Genomic DNA, 19489 nt, shown 5'->3' with positions numbered 1-19489 from the left:
TGTACTGCCTCTGGGGTAAGTCAGTGCCAGGCCTGGGGACATGTACTGCCTTTGGGGTAAGTCAGTGCCAGGCTGGGGACATGTACTGCCTCTGGGGTAAGTCAGTTCCAGGCCTGGGGACATGTACTGCCTCTGGGGCTAAGTCAGTGCCAGGCCTGGGGGACCTGTGCTGCCTCTGGGGTAAGTCAGTGACAGGCCTGGGGACATGTGCTGCCTCTGGGGCCAAGTCAGTGCCAGGCCTGGGGGACCTGTGCTGCCTCTGGGGTAAGTCAGTGCCATTCCTGGGGACATGTACTTCCTCTGGGGTAAGTCAGTTCCAGGCCTGGGGACATGTACTGCCTCTGGGGTAAGTCAGTGCCAGGCCTGGGGGGACCTGTGCTGCCTCTGGGGTAAGTCAGTGACAGGCCTGGGGACATGTACTGCCTCTGGGGCTAAGTCAGTGCCAGGCCTGGGGGACCTGTGCTGCCTCTGGGGCAAGTCAGTGCCAGCCTGGGGACTTGTGCCGCATCTAGGGTATGTCAGTGCCAGGCGTGGGGACATGTGCTTCCTCTGGGGTGCTGGGGACATGTACTGCCTCTGGGGTAAGTCAGTGCTCGACTGGGGACAAGTGCCGCCTCTGGGGTAAGTCATTGCCAGCCTGGGGACATGTGCCGCCTCTGAGGTACGTCAGTGCCAGGTTTGGGGACATGTGCCACCTCTGGGGTAAGTCAGTGCCAGGCTGGGGACATGTACTGCCTCTGGGGTAAGTCAGTGCCAGGCCTGGGGACATGTACTGCCTCTAGGGTAAGTCAGTGCCAGGCTGGGGACATGTACTGCCTCTGGGGTAAGTCATTGCCAGGCTGGGGACCTGTGCTGCCTCTGGGGTGTCAGTGCCAGGCTTGGGGAGATCTGAGTGCCAAGCAGCGTCAGCCCTGGTACGGTGCGGTGCCCACCCTGTGGCCTGGTTGGGTCGGCAGGGCCTGGCCTTCAGCCAGCACGTCCAGTTGTTTACAGCTCCTAGAACCAATAATGCATGCGCTCCGAGCGCTATATGTATACACAGAGTGGTTAACTGCAGCGCCACCTTTGCAGCGCCTTTCGTGTGAGTGGCAGCGCAGAGCTTTGGCTGTCTAGGCGCTAGGCTCCCATGGCGCTGGCATCGGGCACAGATGGCAGCCTGGGTTGGCACCGCTCTCCTCCAGGCTCGGGGCCCTCACAGCTGACTCTGTTGCCCTGGCAGCCGGCGGGGCTGGGGCGGAAGCGTCTGTGTACACAACAGGGCAGGGAAAGTCCCGACCTCCCCGCAGCCGCGCAGGGCATCCTGGGTAGGCACGTGACTTCTTCTAAAGCAGCCAGTGCCAGGCAGTCACCTCTCTGGGGCAGCATCTCACCACAGCTGTCCCCAGGTCTGACATGTGACCCCTCAGGCCTCTGACGACGTCACTTCCCCTCTGGTCTCTGATGACGCACCCCCTTCAGGTCTCTGATGACATGTCACCCTCCCTGAGATCTCCGATGACATGTCACCCTCCCTCAGGTCTCTGATGACGTCACTCTCCCTCAGGTCTCTGATGTCATGTCAAGCTCTCTCAGGTCTCTGATGACATGTCACCCTCCCTCAGGTCTCTGATGACATGTCACCCTCCCTCAGGTCTCTGATGACGTCACCCTCCCTCAGATCTCTGATGACATGTCACCCTCCCTCAGGTCTCTGATGACGTCACCCTCCCTCAGGTCTCTGATGACATGTCACCCTCCCTCAGGTCTCTGATGACGTCACCCTCCCTCAGGTCTCTGATGTCATGTCAAGCTCTCTCAGGTCTCTGATGACATGTCACCCTCCCTCAGGTCTCGGATGACGTCACCCTTCCTCGGGTCTCTGATGACACCCCCCCTTCAGGTCTCTGATGACATGTCACCCTCCCTCTGGTCTCTGATGACATGTCACCCTCCCTCTGGTCTCTGATGACGTCACCCTCCCTCAGGTCTCTGATGTCATGTCAAGCTCTCTCAGGTCTATGATGTCATGTCACTGTTAGACCTGGCACCTTGGCGTGGGTCTCCCTTCCACTTTTTGCTGTTGTGCCTCATATGTTTTGCTGGTGTTAGCTGCTCGGGGCACTGCGCCACGGTCAATCAGTGCCACAGTGCAAGTGCTCCCTATGAAAAGTGTATACATTGATTGGTGTCCATGATTGACTTATTTGGCTTACTGTCAACCCCCAGTAAAGTTGGGGGGGCGCTAGAGGGCGCACTGCGGGATGGCTGGTGGAAAAGGCAGCTCCGCCGGACGGACACTGATTCACGCGATTTCGCAGTGCCAACAATGATCTGCAAGGGGAATATGCAGAGACACTAACGGAAGTGAAAAGAAGGCAAGACTGTTGGCGCAAGAGGACTAAATCAACTCGGTGGGTCGGAAGGCGAGCCAGCTTGTTCCGGGTAAGATGGCGCCTGCAACTTGCTTATTAAACGGATAATACGCTTCGCAAAGTCAAAACTCCCTAGCGTGACATCCTAATTCTGAAAACAACATCTGCCACCGATGCGGGAACGTTATATAGCTCATACTTGCAGAAATCGGATATGTTTAGAACGGAGGCAGACTTACTCACACGCAGAGGGACAAGATGGCGACCCCCCGAGATACCAACGGCCCGAGGGTCTGCAATCCCGTAGAACACTCAAGCACAAGCGAACGTTCAATGCAAGCTTCATGAATAATCATAGAAGGTGCTACGTTCCCGGCTTCTCTGCTGTTCCGATGGCACTTATACACGCTGTGGAACATATTGAACTGTGTTGCGGCAAAGGCGCAAAAACAAGATGCAAGATGGCGGCGCCCATGTAAAGCAAGAAGCTGAGACTACACGGAGCGGTGGGTGACATGTACAATAAACTGTCGAGCACTAGTGGAACTACGGCCCTATAACATTGCGCTGTAATAACTCGCACTAACATCAGTGCATTGCAGTGAGAGGTGCGTCATTGCGACAGGTCAATCGGCAACGTAGAAATACCCCTAAACCACAAAGCGCACCACATGCAGGGCCCCACTGCGTACTGATTGCCATTAAATACGTCGTATTTTCATAGTCACGCCAGTCCAGCTCCAATTGGCGCACTCACTGCCCTGCCTGTGCGGTTGGAGGTGGTCAAATTAAATGCCCCCACGTGATGTAAAGTTACTGTGGTGGCGTCCTATACTGCGCTGAAGATCAGCGATCCCTGCTGTATGCAGCAACAGCGTAGGCCCTGACATCACCAACGTGGGAATACCGGCACTGCTGTAGGTGCTGTAGATGCTGGTGCTCACTATATTGGACCAATGCTATGCTAACTATCTCAGGCCCAACCGACTAGCAGTAAGGACAGCTTTGTGACCACAAGGACTACACCTGTTACAGTCCAGAGGACCGTACCAATATGCCCGCTTGACCTGACTGACCCCTTCTACTACATGCACCACATGCTGCATCAAAGCGCAGCAGACGACATGCGCATGAAGCTGTGTTGAGTGTAAGAAGGAACCAAACACTATATACTCAGGCTGCAGACCTCGCCAACTCAGTACATGCCCGGAGATCCTGTTGTGCGGACCTTCTATTGAATTATCTGTGTTTACTTAACGGATCACTTCGCTGCCGGCCTAGCTAAGGTTGTAGGCACCAAGCCGTGTTCAATAATATAAGCTATCAATAAAGGTCTTGGAAACAAAACAAAAAAAACCAACAAAAAAACCCCCAGTAAAGTTCACCAGGAGTGCCAGGGCTTGTAAATACAAATGCTGCTGGTGGACTTGCAGCACTGGTTGTGCCACCCACAGAAGCGGCCTAGTAAAATGTGCCTAAGGTCTGCCATTGCAAGACCTGCGTGCAGTCTGGTACTGTCATGCTGGCTGGGCAACTGCACACACTTGCCAGCCCTAAAACCTTCCCTTAACTTCATATTAGTCACCCCTATGGTAGGCCAAAGGGCAGGGTGCATTGTAAGCATAAGGTAGGACAAGCCCTGATGTGTGTGGCATGTTCTAATAGTGAATTACAGCCATTTTCGTGTTTTCACTATTGCAAGGCTACCTGTTCTCCATAGGCCAGAATGGGCTGCTGGAATTATTACACTCTATAATCCCAGCAGGCTCAGGGAACATGGTAGAAAGTCAAGCTTAGTATGCCTGAATACAGAATAATAAAACACTTCTTTTAGTAAAGTTTATTTGAATATCCTGTGTTTGCAAATACTACTTTTAGAAAGTTAGTATTTTCTTGCCTGACCATTTCAGCCCGCCTCTGCTAGAATGTGTATCTGCTGTCTGGTTTCTGTGAGTGACAGGGCTGGGGATAACTTGTGGTGAATAGGGGGATTACACCAGGATGGGAGCAGGGAGTGCCCCTTGACTCTGAATAGGGCTGTGCTCTGCCAACACAATGCTGGCTCCGCCCCCTGGGGAGCGACTGATGACTCTGCCCTGCACCTTGTGAAGAGAGAGAGAAAGACTGTCAACAGAGTGCTCCTGGACTGTACTTGTCACCACAATGATGGCTCCACCTCCTGCGGAGCATCTGAGGTCCCTGCCCTGCACACTGAAAGGAGAAGCCAGAGCCTGCAAAACAAAGTGCTCCAGGGCTGAACGGGATTAGGCAAAGGCCCCCCTGGCCTGAAAGAACAAAGGATTTCATGTATAAAAGAAGGAGCCCTGCTCCTAGGAAACCAGATCCTGCTTTTTTAACCAAGAAGAAACCTCTGCCTGAGGAGAAGGAGCCAGAAGAGCTGAAGGAGGAAGACTGTCCCTATCCTAGGGGACTGGCCTGCAGTGGTTGCCTTGCTGCCAAAGGAGAGGAAGAAACCTACAAGGACTTGCTGCTTTTTAAAAGGACTTTCTTGTACTCTCTACAAAGAACTTTCGCTCAAAAACGATCTCCTAAGGCCTGGAAGTGAGCTGGCCCCCTAACCTGAGTCCCAGGAACATTGTACTCTGCCGTCTGCATCTGAGCTGTGAAGAAATTGCTGAACTCTTCCCCTGCTGCTGGAGCCGCCACAAGTGCGTCCCGTATCCCTGGACCACCGCAAAGCTGTCCTGTGCCTGCCCGCCCCGTGTGAACCGCTCTGACTACAAGCTGTACTCACACCGTGTTGCTGGGCTGCCCACACCCGTTCGCCCTCCTCTGAAAGACGCACTGTTCTGCCTGCCGCATCCCCACTGGGTGGGAGAAACCTTAAAGATCAGTGCATCGCCACCGGAGACGCCTCGTACGCCGAAGCGTACCCTCTCCCCGACGTCACGCTACAAAAAGGAAGAGCATTTTCCCGCTCAGACGGGCATCTCCTGAGGTACGCGTCGTACGCCAGAAGTGTACTAATCCGCACCACCTTCTGCGACCCTGCGCGTCGTACTACCTTTTGCTACCAGCCCAGTACGCCTCGCACAACGCCTGCCAAAGTGCATTGAAGTACGCTGCGTACGCTAGAAGCGTACTAAACCGCACATTGTCTCCGAGGCTGCGCCGCACAAGGGGAGCCGTGCTGTACGATGAGTACAGGCCGCCCCGTGCCCCATTGCCGCCTCTGGGGGAGATCGGACAACTGCCAAGAATGCCTACGCTTCAGACCTCGCCAGCGGCCCGGACCCTCCGCAGCGCCCCTCTAGGGTCCTGCTCTAGCCTCCTGTCACGACATCCTGCCACGAGCCGGACCAGCTCTGCCGATCCCCGATCCGGGTACCCCCGTACTCCCGCATTGTCTGCAGTTCATCTGAAAGGTACTGTAATGCTGCATTTTGATATGGGCGCACCGGACTCGAGAGTCCACCCGTGGCCTACCCCTTTCTTTTGTGCAATTTAACCCCGCCACATCCCGCACAATCAGTACGCTGCGCATGAGTGCCAAAGAGACACTTTGCTGTTAAGAAAAACGCCTATCCTCGCCTAAAACGAATTGTTTGCATTTTAAAACATTATTCATGATCTAAAGACACTTTTTAAGAGAAAACACATATTCCAGCATAAAGAAAGTACTGTGTGCATCAGAAGCCAAACGTTATTTATGGTCTTGTAATTAAGCCTGCATAAGATATTATATTTTACATAAAGTCTACGTATTTTTATAAAGCACAGCCTGATGTCCATTTGCGGTGGGTCATTTTGATTACTGTATGTGTTTTACAAATGCTTAGCCTATGACGCCCAGAGATTAGCCTTGACTGCTTGCGCCACACTACCTAAAGGGTGAGCAGGGCTTATTTGAAAGGGTGATCCCCTTATCCTGACGAGAGGGTCCCTGCTTGTCACAAGTACTTACCTGTGCCAACCAGAGACCCCCAAATCTAACAGTCACCCTCCCTCAGGTCTCTGATGACATGTCACCCTCCCTCAGGTCTCTGATGACATGTCACCCTTCAAGGCGCATGAGGGCAGTGAATGAGGCCAGGAGAGGGAGGATGCAGACAGTGACTGTAGGAGAGTAGGATCTTCTTCTTATGGTTACCCCCACTTTTTGCTGGTGTTTCACCGTTTTTTTTAACTTTAGTCTGGCTGGAGCCCTGCTATCCAGAACACCAGCTTAGCTGCTTTCTCCTATAAATTGATTCCATATACTTTAGCTACACTCCAGAATGGATTCTGGGGTACCCTTAAAAATACCTAGTGTATAGTACACCATGTACCCAGGGCATAGGTATGATTTAACCCTCCTAGAGGGACTTATCTGACACACTGGTACACCCGGTACCAGCTTTCTCTACCTGGGCATCACAAAATGGATGCTGCCAGCCACAGACACGAGTCTGCCCTCCTGCTGCTGAGCCAAGATCCGGCAGGGGAGGCTGGACAATAGGTTTCCTGTCACAGGGAGGTGTGACCACCTCCCAGACAGGATTTAGTGTATTGGGGTGGGACTGCACTCTGAGAGTGCCAGAAAGTCTTCACTGGAGGCACATTTGGTGTCCCCGTGCATAGTCCAGCTCAAACCAGTTGCCGGTGCCATTTGCTCCTGCTCTGGCGCAAAACTGGACAAAGGACTTGGTTCTAGCCACCCCTCAGTCCTGTCCGTCCCCTAGGAGGGTCCCCTGAGTTAGTCCAACCCCTTCCCTGGGTGTAAAGTGGGAAACCTGACTGCAGGACTTTGGATTTTACCTGGACTAAACTCTTCAAGCAGAAACCAAGTACTTTGACGGTCTACACTTCACTGGACGACAGAAGAATCTCCCTTGGAGTAAAGGAGTTACTCCCCTGCAGCAGCAGGCACCTAAATGCATCTGACCAGTTTGCATCTCCCAAGCTCCTGAGGACTATGAAGATTTCAGCAACACAGGAGGTGGGTTCCCGAGCATCTCTGACATTGATCAGCTATCTCAGCAATCCTGAGACCAGTATCCCTTGTGGGGACCGTGCAACACAAACCTCTGTGCACCGTGTACTTTTGCAGCAGCATATGCTTTTTGGTGATCCCCGAGGCTGTGCATTGAACTACGTGTAGTCCTGACCCCGAGCAGTATTTCCAGCAAAGATCTCTGGCCTCCACTCCATGAGTGCTCTGTGGGCTGGTGCTTTGTGATTCCGCTCGAGGTCCCTTTGTGATCCCTGGTCTGTTGGCCTGTGGGTCCTAGCGAGGGTCACTTTGAATTTCTGTGGGATTCCCTCATTGCTCCAGACGTGCCCTGACTCCCCATAGCTTGGAGAGTCACCAGGACCTTGCTGGTCCTCTCAGTAACGTGTTTCCTCTGCCAACATGGGTTGCCTTTGCCATGGCTTGTTGGTGTTCAATCTGGACACTGACCCCTCAGCACTCGACATCCTTCGTGGTACAGCTCACCGCCGGACTTTGGTTGTCATCAACGTCTCTTGGTCCCCATGGTTACAGAGTCAAGCATCCTATCTTCACACCCGAAGCACCCATCGGTGGGCATTCGTCTACCGAGCCCCTGGTCATCCTAAAGTGACCCAGACTCTGTCCCCTCTGCTTTCAGGAGGTTCTTCTCACCTGGGATCCAGGCTTGGATTCCACCGGACACTTTTTATCTTCCCGGCAGCAGCACTTCTTCGCATCACGCCATTGAAAACAACAAAGTTTTCCGACACCAATCGACCCCTATGCACCCGGCTCCTCTGGGATAGGTAACACGGGTACCTCGGTACTCACAAGGGTGCTGGTCTTAGAACCTTCTATGTTCCAAAGGATTTGCTTGAAGTCCTCTCCGAAGTGTCCTTAAAATACAATTTTCCAACCGTGACTTTCCCATAGAGTTGTACGGAGCTCGCGTCTGTGTTCTCACACTGCACCCGTCCTCCGTAGGTCCTCTGTGTCACTCCTTTGGGTGGTTCCTTGGGGTCCCAGCGATTCTACGTGCTCTGGGCACTGTGTTTAGACAAGTCGTTGTTCCTATACCATTTGTATAGTATATGGTTCGGTTTCCCCTGGAGTCCGCTGTGTATTGTGCTATTTACTGTTGTTCTATTGATTAAGTAAAGTGTGCCTTGTGCTCTAATCTCATAAAGAGGTTAGTAGAGAGAGTTTAGTAATAAATACATATATTTCATATATCTCTTGTGTGGTTCTCCTTTCATTTGATTACTCAGGAGGTTCTGCTGGGGTAAAACCAGCCTTAACCTGAAGGCTGCTCTCTACAGCTACCACTAGGATATCTTTCTATAAAGGTTGACTTTAAGCTAATCACCATAAGGGTCGTTTGGACTGGTGCAAGGTGCCCACTATAACTAGTGGCAGCATATACCAGGCCAACTTCTCACAAGGGGCAGCAGAGTGTCTCCATCTGCCCATATATAGACGTCAGGGGAAGCTGAGTGTCTCCACCTCCCCACATACCGACCTCAGGGGGAGTAGAGGGGATACTAGTTGCCCGCACAGACCCCTTGCACACTTCCACCTCGAGACGTCAATGTCCCGTGAGGGGTCCTTCCCACCCCCTCACACACAGACCTCCGGGGCAGCAGAAGGCCCTCCTTCCCACACAGACCTCAATGGCAGGCTGGAAGCCCCCAGGTAGGAGTTTGTGGCTCACCTGCCGGAGGTTGTTGTAAGTGTCCAGGTTCTTCTGACCCTGCAGGAAGAGGTGGACGAGCCTCTGGATGGCTGGGAAGTTTCCCTGCGCCACAGCAATGTGCAGAGGCCTGGAATAAGAGGAGAGGGTGGTTAGTAGGAGAACTCCACAGCACGAGGAGAGTCACAGAGCACGAAGAAAGTCCGACATCATAAAAACCATGAGGAAAGTGCCACAGCTTGAGATGAGTCCCACAGCATGAGGAAAACCTGCAGCATGAGCTGAGACCCACAGCATGAGGAGCATGAGGGAAGTGCACCTACAGCACAAAGAGAATCTTGCAGCATTAGGAGAGTCCCACAGCATGAGGAGAGTCCCACAGCATGAGGGAAGTTCTACGGCATGAGGAGAATCCTGGAGCATGAGGGAAGCTCTACAGTATGAGGAGAATCCTAAAGCATGAGGTGAGTGCCACAGCATAAAGAGAATCCACTAGCATGAAGAGAATCCTGCAGCATGAGGTGAGTCCCACAGCATATGGCACATGAGAAAAGTTCCACAGCACAAAGAGAATCTTTTTGCAAGAGGAAAGTCCCAGAGCATGAAAAGAGTCCTACAGTATGAGCAAAGTGCCACAGCATGAGGGTAATCCTGCCGCATGAGAGTCCAACAGAATGATGGGAGTGCTGCAGCACAAAGAGAGTCCCACAGCACAAAGAAATACCAACAGCATGAGGAGAGTCCCACAGCATGAGGAGAATCCCTAGATAAGGACATAAGAAGAATCGCACAGCCGAGGGGAGGAGAGAAGAACTGAAGAAGAGTCCCACAGCATGAGGAGAGTCCCACAGTATGAGGAGCATGAGGAAAGTACAGCAGCATGAAGAGAGTCCCTAGATAGCAACATAAGAAGAATCACACAGCCGAGGGGAGGAGAGAAGAACTGAAGAAGAGTCCCACAGCATGAGGAGAGTCCCACAGCATGAGGAGCATGAGGAAAGTACAGCAGCATGAAGAGAGTCCCTAGATAGCAACATAAGAAGAATCACACAGCCGAGGGGAGGAGAGAAGAACTGAAGAAGAGTCCCACAGCATGAGGAGAGTCCCACAGCATGAGGAGCATGAGGAAAGTACAGCAGCATGAAGAGAGTCCCTAGATAGCAACATAAGAAGAATCGCACAGCCGAGGGGAGGAGAGAAGAACTGAAGAAGAGTCCCACAGCATGAGGAGAGTCCCACAGCATGAGGAGAATCCCTAGATAATGACATAAGAAGAATCGCACAGCTGAGGGGAGGGGAGAAGAACTGAAGAAGAGTCCCACAGCATGAGGAGAGTCCCACAGTATGAGGAGCATGAGGAAAGTACAGCAGCATGAAGAGAGTCCCTAGATAGCAACATAAGAAGAATCACACAGCAGGAGGGAGGAGAGAAGAACTGAAGAGTCCCACAGCATGAGGAGAGTCCAACAGAATGATGGGAGTTCTGCAGCACAAAGAAAGTCCCACAGCACAAAGAAAGACCAACAGCATGAGGAGAGTCCCACAGCATGAGGAAAATCCTGCAGCATGAGGAAAATCCTGCAGCATGAAGAGAGTCCCACAGCATGATGAGAGTCTCACAGCATGAAGAGAGTCCTGCAGCACGTAATGCGTTTTAAAGCATGAGGCGAGTCCTGCAGCATGAGGAAAATCCCATAGCAGGAAGAGAGTCCCACAGCATGAGAGTCTGCAGCATGAGGAGAATCCTGCAGCATGAGGAGAGTCCCACAGCATGAGAGTCTGCAGCATGAGGAGAATCCTGCAGCATGTTGCAAGTCCCACAGCATGAGAAGAGTTCCACAGCATGAAAAGAGTCCTGCAGCATGCAATGAGCCCCACAGCATGAGGAGAATCCTACAGCATGAGGGGAGTCCCACAGCATGAGGAGAATCCTGCAGCATGAGGAGAGTCCCACAGCATGAAAAGAGTCCTGCAGCATGCAATGAGTCCCACAGCATGAGGAGAATCCTGCAGCATGAGGAGAGTCCCACAGCATGAGGAGAGTCCCACAGCATGAGGAGAGTCCCACAGCATGAGGAGAGTCCCACAGCATGAAAAGAGTCCTGCAGCATGCAATGAGTCCCACAGCATGAGGAGAATCCTGCAGCATGAGGGGATTCCCACAGCATGAGGAGAATCCTGCAGCACGAGGGGAGTCCCACAGCATGAGGAGAATCCTGCAGCATGAGGAGAATCCTGCAGCATGAGGAGAGTGCCATGCATGAGGAGAGTCTCACAGCATGAAGAGAGTCCTGCAGCACGTAATGAGTTTTACAGCATGAGGGGAGTCCTGCAGCATGAGGAAAATCCCATAGCAGGAAGAGAGTCCCACAGCATGGGAGTCTGCAGCATGAGGAGAATACTGCAGCACGAGGAGAGTCCCACAGCATGAAGAGAGTCCCACAGCATGAGAGTCTGCAGCATGAGGAGAATCCTGCAGCACGAGGAGAGTCCCACAGCATGAGGAGAATCCTGCAGCACGAGGAGAGTCCCACAGCATGAAGAGAGTCCCACAGCATGAGGAGAGTGCCACAGCATGAAGAGAGTCCCACAGCATGAAGAGAGTCCCACAGCATGAAGAGAGTCCCACAGCATGAAGAGAGTCCTACAGCATGAGAATCTGTAGCATGAGGAGAATCCTGCAGCACGAGGAGAGTCCCACAGCATGAAGAGAGTGCCACAGCATGAAGAGAGTCCCACAGCATGAAGAGAGTCCCACACCATGAGGAGAGTGCCACAGCATGAGGAGAGTCCCACAGCATGAAGAGAGTCCCACAGCATGAAGCGAGTCCTACAGCATGAGAGTCTGCAGCATGAGGAGAATCCTGCAGCACGAGGAGAGTCCCACAGCATGAGGAGAATCCCGCAGCACGAGGAGAGTCCCACAGCATGAAGAGAGTCCCACAGCACGAGGAGAGTGCCACAGCATGAAGAGAGTCCCACAGCATGAAGAGAGTCCCACAGCATGAAGAGAGTCCCACAGCATGAAGAGAGTCCTACAGCATGAGAGTCTGCAGCATGAGGAGAATCCTGCAGCACGAGGAGAGTCCCACAGCATGAGGAGAATCCCGCAGCACGAGGAGAGTCCCACAGCATGAAGAGAGTCCCACAGCACGAGGAGAGTGCCACAGCATGAAGAGAGTCCCACAGCATGAAGAGAGTCCCACAGCATGAGGAGAGTCCCACAGCATGAGGGAAGTTCTACGGCATGAGGAGAATCCTGGAGCATGAGGGAAGCTCTACAGTATGAGGAGAATCCTAAAGCATGAGGTGAGTGCCACAGCATAAAGAGAATCCACTAGCATGAAGAGAATCCTGCAGCATGAGGTGAGTCCCACAGCATATGGCACATGAGAAAAGTTCCACAGCACAAAGAGAATCTTTTTGCAAGAGGAAAGTCCCAGAGCATGAAAAGAGTCCTACAGTATGAGGAAAGTGCCACAGCATGAGGGTAATCCTGCCGCATGAGAGTCCAACAGAATGATGGGAGTGCTGCAGCACAAAGAGAGTCCCACAGCACAAAGAAATACCAACAGCATGAGGAGAGTCCCACAGCATGAGGAGAATCCCTAGATAAGGACATAAGAAGAATCGCACAGCCGAGGGGAGGAGAGAAGAACTGAAGAAGAGTCCCACAGCATGAGGAGAGTCCCACAGTATGAGGAGCATGAGGAAAGTACAGCAGCATGAAGAGAGTCCCTAGATAGCAACATAAGAAGAATCACACAGCCGAGGGGAGGAGAGAAGAACTGAAGAAGAGTCCCACAGCATGAGGAGAGTCCCACAGCATGAGGAGCATGAGGAAAGTACAGCAGCATGAAGAGAGTCCCTAGATAGCAACATAAGAAGAATCACACAGCCGAGGGGAGGAGAGAAGAACTGAAGAAGAGTCCCACAGCATGAGGAGAGTCCCACAGCATGAGGAGCATGAGGAAAGTACAGCAGCATGAAGAGAGTCCCTAGATAGCAACATAAGAAGAATCGCACAGCCGAGGGGAGGAGAGAAGAACTGAAGAAGAGTCCCACAGCATGAGGAGAGTCCCACAGCATGAGGAGAATCCCTAGATAATGACATAAGAAGAATCGCACAGCTGAGGGGAGGGGAGAAGAACTGAAGAAGAGTCCCACAGCATGAGGAGAGTCCCACAGTATGAGGAGCATGAGGAAAGTACAGCAGCATGAAGAGAGTCCCTAGATAGCAACATAAGAAGAATCACACAGCAGGAGGGAGGAGAGAAGAACTGAAGAGTCCCACAGCATGAGGAGAGTCCAACAGAATGATGGGAGTTCTGCAGCACAAAGAAAGTCCCACAGCACAAAGAAAGACCAACAGCATGAGGAGAGTCCCACAGCATGAGGAAAATCCTGCAGCATGAGGAAAATCCTGCAGCATGAAGAGAGTCCCACAGCATGATGAGAGTCTCACAGCATGAAGAGAGTCCTGCAGCACGTAATGCGTTTTAAAGCATGAGGCGAGTCCTGCAGCATGAGGAAAATCCCATAGCAGGAAGAGAGTCCCACAGCATGAGAGTCTGCAGCATGAGGAGAATCCTGCAGCATGAGGAGAGTCCCACAGCATGAGAGTCTGCAGCATGAGGAGAATCCTGCAGCATGTTGCAAGTCCCACAGCATGAGAAGAGTTCCACAGCATGAAAAGAGTCCTGCAGCATGCAATGAGCCCCACAGCATGAGGAGAATCCTACAGCATGAGGGGAGTCCCACAGCATGAGGAGAATCCTGCAGCATGAGGAGAGTCCCACAGCATGAAAAGAGTCCTGCAGCATGCAATGAGTCCCACAGCATGAGGAGAATCCTGCAGCATGAGGAGAGTCCCACGGCATGAAGAGAGTCCCACAGCATGAGGAGAGTCCCACAGCATGAGGAGAGTCCCACAGCATGAGGAGAGTCCCACAGCATGAAAAGAGTCCTGCAGCATGCAATGAGTCCCACAGCATGAGGAGAATCCTGCAGCATGAGGGGATTCCCACAGCATGAGGAGAATCCTGCAGCACGAGGGGAGTCCCACAGCATGAGGAGAATCCTGCAGCATGAGGAGAATCCTGCAGCATGAGGAGAGTGCCATGCATGAGGAGAGTCTCACAGCATGAAGAGAGTCCTGCAGCACGTAATGAGTTTTACAGCATGAGGGGAGTCCTGCAGCATGAGGAAAATCCCATAGCAGGAAGAGAGTCCCACAGCATGGGAGTCTGCAGCATGAGGAGAATACTGCAGCACGAGGAGAGTCCCACAGCATGAAGAGAGTCCCACAGCATGAGAGTCTGCAGCATGAGGAGAATCCTGCAGCACGAGGAGAGTCCCACAGCATGAGGAGAATCCTGCAGCACGAGGAGAGTCCCACAGCATGAAGAGAGTCCCACAGCATGAGGAGAGTGCCACAGCATGAAGAGAGTCCCACAGCATGAAGAGAGTCCCACAGGATGAAGAGAGTCCCACAGCATGAAGAGAGTCCTACAGCATGAGAGTCTGTAGCATGAGGAGAATCCTGCAGCACGAGGAGAGTCCCACAGCATGAAGAGAGTGCCACAGCATGAAGAGAGTCCCACAGCATGAAGAGAGTCCCACACCATGAGGAGAGTGCCACAGCATGAGGAGAGTCCCACAGCATGAAGAGAGTCCCACAGCATGAAGCGAGTCCTACAGCATGAGAGTCTGCAGCATGAGGAGAATCCTGCAGCACGAGGAGAGTCCCACAGCATGAGGAGAATCCCGCAGCACGAGGAGAGTCCCACAGCATGAAGAGAGTCCCACAGCACGAGGAGAGTGCCACAGCATGAAGAGAGTCCCACAGCATGAAGAGAGTCCCACAGCATGAAGAGAGTCCCACGGCATGAAGAGAGTCCTACAGCATGAGAGTCTGCAGCATGAGGAGAATCCTGCAGCACGAGGAGAGTCCCACAGCATGAAGAGAGTGCCACAGCATGAAGAGAGTCCCACAGCATGAAGAGAGTCCCACACCATGAGGAGAGTGCCACAGCATGAGGAGAGTCCCACAGCATGAAGAGAGTCCCACAGCATGAAGCGAGTCCTACAGCATGAGAGTCTGCAGCATGAGGAGAATCCTGCAGCACGAGGAGAGTCCCACAGCATGAGGAGAATCCCGCAGCACGAGGAGAGTCCCACAGCATGAAGAGAGTCCCACAGCACGAGGAGAGTGCCACAGCATGAAGAGAGTCCCACAGCATGAAGAGAGTCCCACAGCATGAAGAGAGTCCCACGGCATGAAGAGAGTCCTACAGCATGAGAGTCTGCAGCATGAGGAGAATACTGCAGCACGAGGAGAGTCCCACAGCATGAAGAGAATCCCACAGCATGAAAAGAGTCCTGCAGCATAAGGAAAGTCCCGCAGCATGAAGAGTGTCCCTCCACATGAGGAAATAAGTGACACCAGCAAGCCCCCCCCCCCCCACATAATTATGCCACACAGGCCATTGTCTGTTGTATAATCTGCAGGTTTAAAAACAATGTTTATGGCTCAAATGGATCAAAAGTTATTAAAAACCGTGGTGATATTTCCCAGTACAGTAGAATGCCCTTCGCAGAGGTTCACTGGTCATCTTTCAGTTGCGTATGTCTACAGTTGTTTGTTCAGCTGGTACTGTTGAGACAGAAACGTCCTCTGCATGGTAAAGATGTGACCCCTGTCCTCAATGGATCCCTATTGCAGATTTTTAAAAAATGTTTATAGGTGAACATGGAACATGTTTGTGCACCAAGACATAGGCCTGTCTCATGGATTGTGGTCTTGTAGGGGGGGGGGGGGGTAGAGAGGGTTAACTTCGTAGTTGTGGAAGGCTGTCGCCTTCACCAGAAGCTAACCAGCACGAGCGCGGTGGTGGCAGCATGCCATGTGATGGTTAGGGGTGGGTGGCGAACTCTGCTTTGCCAGCAAGCGCAGTCCTTGCAAGCTGTACAGTGTAGGGGGTTTGCTTTTGAACTGTGGAGGACCGTGAAGAGACCAGGCCCAGGTAAGTGAAAGCAGGGGGCAGTCTGCTGTCTGCATTCTCTGTATGGCGGAGTTGAATTCTACTGAGTTTTTAGGCAACTCTTTGGAATTGCGTGTAGGGGCACTCCGCCAACTCCGCCCATGCCTGATGATGCGTAGGTGCACGTGAACAGGTTTTTTATTAGCTGTGTCATTGGAGTGAGGCCTAAAGGTTCATCCCCTTTTAAAAGTTCTGCTGCAGTGTGTTTAACGCACCCTTGGCCTACATCAGGTGCAAGTGCTTGAACAGTGAGAACGTGCTGAGTACATGTGAGCGCACAAGACACACTACAGAGTGTGCAGTGTGGAACAGTGTGCACATGGTAAATGTGTGCGGTGACAGAGGGTGTTTAAAGTGACACTCTGGTGTTGTACAGAGCAGGGGTGTAACACAGGCCCCCGCACCCCTCACAGTGTGGGGGCCCCTCGGCACAGTACTCAGGTCTGAGTGCTATGGATAAAATCCGGGAGCTGGGGCCCCTCCGTGTACATTGCAGCGGGGCCCATTAAACTTTTGTTACGCCACTGGTACTGTAGTGTTGAACAGTGTGTGCAGACTGAGGGCGTGCGCTGCATGTGGAAATGCTGGTGGAAGCACGGTACATGGGCACAGCAGCACAAGACCGTGGAGCGTGCTGGGACTGCAGGGCGAGTGCAGGACTGCCTGCACTGGTGACTACAAGGAGGACCCTGGGCTCGCGGGCGGGCTGCTGAAAACATGAGCATAGAGGAATCCACCAGACAGAACTGTGCATTGCTGCATTCTGTGAGCTGGGAGGGACATGCACTGGGTGAGGGGGAGCCAGGCTCCCCCTGTGCGTTTCAGAAGGCTCTTTGATTCAGACAGATGACAAGGAAGGGGCCTGGACACCTCTCAGGCAGTGGGAGATGGGGCTGATAAGAGAATCATAAAGGGTAGGGCTGAGGGCCGGGATCAACCTTTGGTACACTGATCACTGTGGCCAGCATCCAGGTGTGAACTCCGGTCCCTCCCATGAACCTCGTGTGGGTTCATCAGCTTCGAGTCCCGCCTGCGGTGACAGACATCTTTCAGGAGGAAGGATGAAGAGGAGAGATGTCCATTTCGAAGAAGCAGACCCAACATGAGCCTCGAAGGTCCACATCCTAAGGCACATTTTGTGTCTGGAAAGAGCTATAAGTGGGGGAGTCTAAGAGCCCAGACTTTGTCTAAAGCCGAGAAGCCAGCCGGGCGGCATGAGGAGCGGAAGCTGTGCAAGACTTCTGCCTGTGGCCAGGACTAGGGGCCCCGCCTGCTAGTCTTCCTGCTGGGTCTTAGACCTGGCACCTTGGCGTGAGTCTCCCTTCCACTTTTTGCTGATGTGCCTCATGTGTTTTGATGGTGTTGGCTGCTCAGGGCACTGCGCCACGGCCAATCCGTGCCGCAGTGCAAGTGCTCCCTATGGGAAGTGTATACATTGATTGGTGTCCATGATTGGCTTATTTGGTTTACTGTCAGTCCCCAGTATCAATCAATCAATCACAGACATTTATATAGCGCACTACTTACCCGGAGGGTCTCAAGGCGCTAGGGGGGGGGGAGTGCTGCTACTGCTCGAACAGCCAGGTCTTGAGCTTCTTCCTGAAGGAGAGGTGGTCTTGGGTCAGGCGCAGGTTGGTCGGAAGGGAGTTCCAAGTCTTGGCGGCCAGGTAGGAGAAGGACCTTCCTCCTGCTGTCGTTCTCCGGATGCGGGGGGCGGCGGCGAGGGCGTGGCTGGCTGATCGGAGATGTCGTTTGGGAACGTGGAAGTTGATGCGGTTGTTGAGGTAGCTGGGGCCTTGATCGTGTAGGGCTTTGTGTGCGTGGGTGAGGAGGCGGAAGGTGATTCTTTTGTTGACGGGGAGCCAGTGCAGGTCTCTCAGATGTCCGGAGATGTGGCTGTGTCGTGGGATGTCGAGGATGAGTCTGGCTGAGGCGTTCTGGATTCGCTGGAGTCTCTTCTGGAGCTTGGCGGTGGTTCCGGCGTAGAGGGCGTTGCCGTAGTCCAGTCGGCTTGTGACGAGGGCCTGGGTGACCGTCTTCCTTGTCTCGGTGGGGATCCACCGGAAGATTTTCCGTAGCATGCGCAGGATGTTGAAGCATGACGAGGAGAGGGCGTTGACTTGTCTGGTCATGGTGAGGGAGGAGTCCAGGATGAAGCCCAGGTGGCGTGCGTGGTCTGTCGGTTTGGGTGCGCTGCCCAGGGCGGGGGGCCACCAGGAGTCGTCCCAGGCGGAGGGCGAGGAACCCAGGATGAGGACTTCCGTCTTGTCTGAGTTCAGTTTCAGGCGGCTGGTCGTCATCCACTCGGCTACGTCCTTCATCCCTTCGTGAAGGTTGGCTCTGGCGGCGGCGGGGTCGTTGGTCAGGGAGAGGATCAGCTGGGTGTCGTCAGCGTAGGAGATGATGTTGAGGTTGTGTTGGCGTGCGATGGCTGCGAGGGGGCTCATGTAGACGTTGAAGAGGGTGGGGCTCAGCGAGGATCCTTGAGGGACGCCGCAGATGACTTCGGTGGCCTCTGACTTGTACGGTGGTAGGCGGACTCTCTGTGTTCTTCCGTCGAGGAAGGAGATGATCCATTCCAGTGCTTTCCCCTGGATTCCGACGTTGCTGAGGCGCTGCACTAGGGTGCGGTGGCAGACAGTGTCGAAAGCCGCGGAGAGGTCTAGGAGGATGAGGGCCACTGTTTCTCCGTTGTCCATCAGGGCTCGGATGTCATCGGTGGCAGCGATGAGGGCGGTCTCGGTGCTGTGGTTGGCTCGGAAGCCAGACTGAGAGGGGTCCAGGGATCCATTCGTCTCGAGGAAGGCGGCCAGCTGCTTGTTGACGGTCTTCTCGATGACTTTGGCTGGGAACGGGAGGAGCGAGATGGGGCGGTAATTCTTGAGTTCGGTGGGGTCCGCCGTAGGTTTCTTTAGGAGGGCGCTGAGTTCGGCGTGCTTCCAGCTCTCCGGGAAGGTGGCGGTGTCGAAGGAGGTGTTGATGATGTCCCGCAGGTGGGGTGGGGTGCGATGACCGCGTCGGCCTTGTTGAAGATGTGGTGAGGGCAGGGGTCGGTCGGAGATCCGGAGTGGATGGAGTTCATCATGTGGATGGTGTCTTCGGTGCTGATCGGAGTCCAGGTGCGGAGGGTGGTGGTGGGGGGCGGTGGTTCGGTTGTGGCGTGCGTCGGTTGAGTGCTGAAGCTGTTGTGTATGTCCGTGATCTTGTTGTGGAAGTAGGAGGCGAGGGAGTTGCAGAGGTCTTGCGATGGGGTGCATCAGGAGTGCCAGGGCTTGTAAATACAAATGCTGCTGGTGGACTTGCAGCACTGGTTGTGCCACCCACAGAAGCAGCCTTAAGATGTGTCTAGGGTCTGCCATTGCAGAACCTGCGTGCAGTCTGGTACTGTCATGCTGACTGCGCAAGTGCACCTACTTGCCAGCCCTAAAATCTTCCCTTAACTTCATATTAGTCACCCCTATGGTAGGCCCAA

At 53.4% G+C, this 19489-nt stretch overlaps 1 protein-coding gene across 1 annotated transcript in view; it reads right to left on the bottom strand.

The window, feature by feature from the left end:
• The window catches only part of BCL3 (BCL3 transcription coactivator), a 142250-nt gene that overhangs the window by 46187 nt on the left and 76574 nt on the right, over window positions 1-19489 (bottom strand). Inside the window, exon 4 of the mRNA XM_086933139.1 lies at window positions 8996-9104. Within this exon, the coding sequence (XP_086789265.1) occupies window positions 8996-9104 (109 nt within the window). The remainder of the gene's footprint in view (window positions 1-8995; window positions 9105-19489) is intronic.

Source organism: Lissotriton vulgaris, chromosome 7 (assembly GCF_964263255.1).
Source record: "Lissotriton vulgaris chromosome 7, aLisVul1.2, whole genome shotgun sequence".
Lineage (NCBI taxonomy): Eukaryota > Metazoa > Chordata > Amphibia > Caudata > Salamandridae > Lissotriton > Lissotriton vulgaris.
The sequence above is the reverse complement of the archived record's forward strand: the minus strand, read 5'-3'. Positions and strand labels throughout refer to the sequence as shown.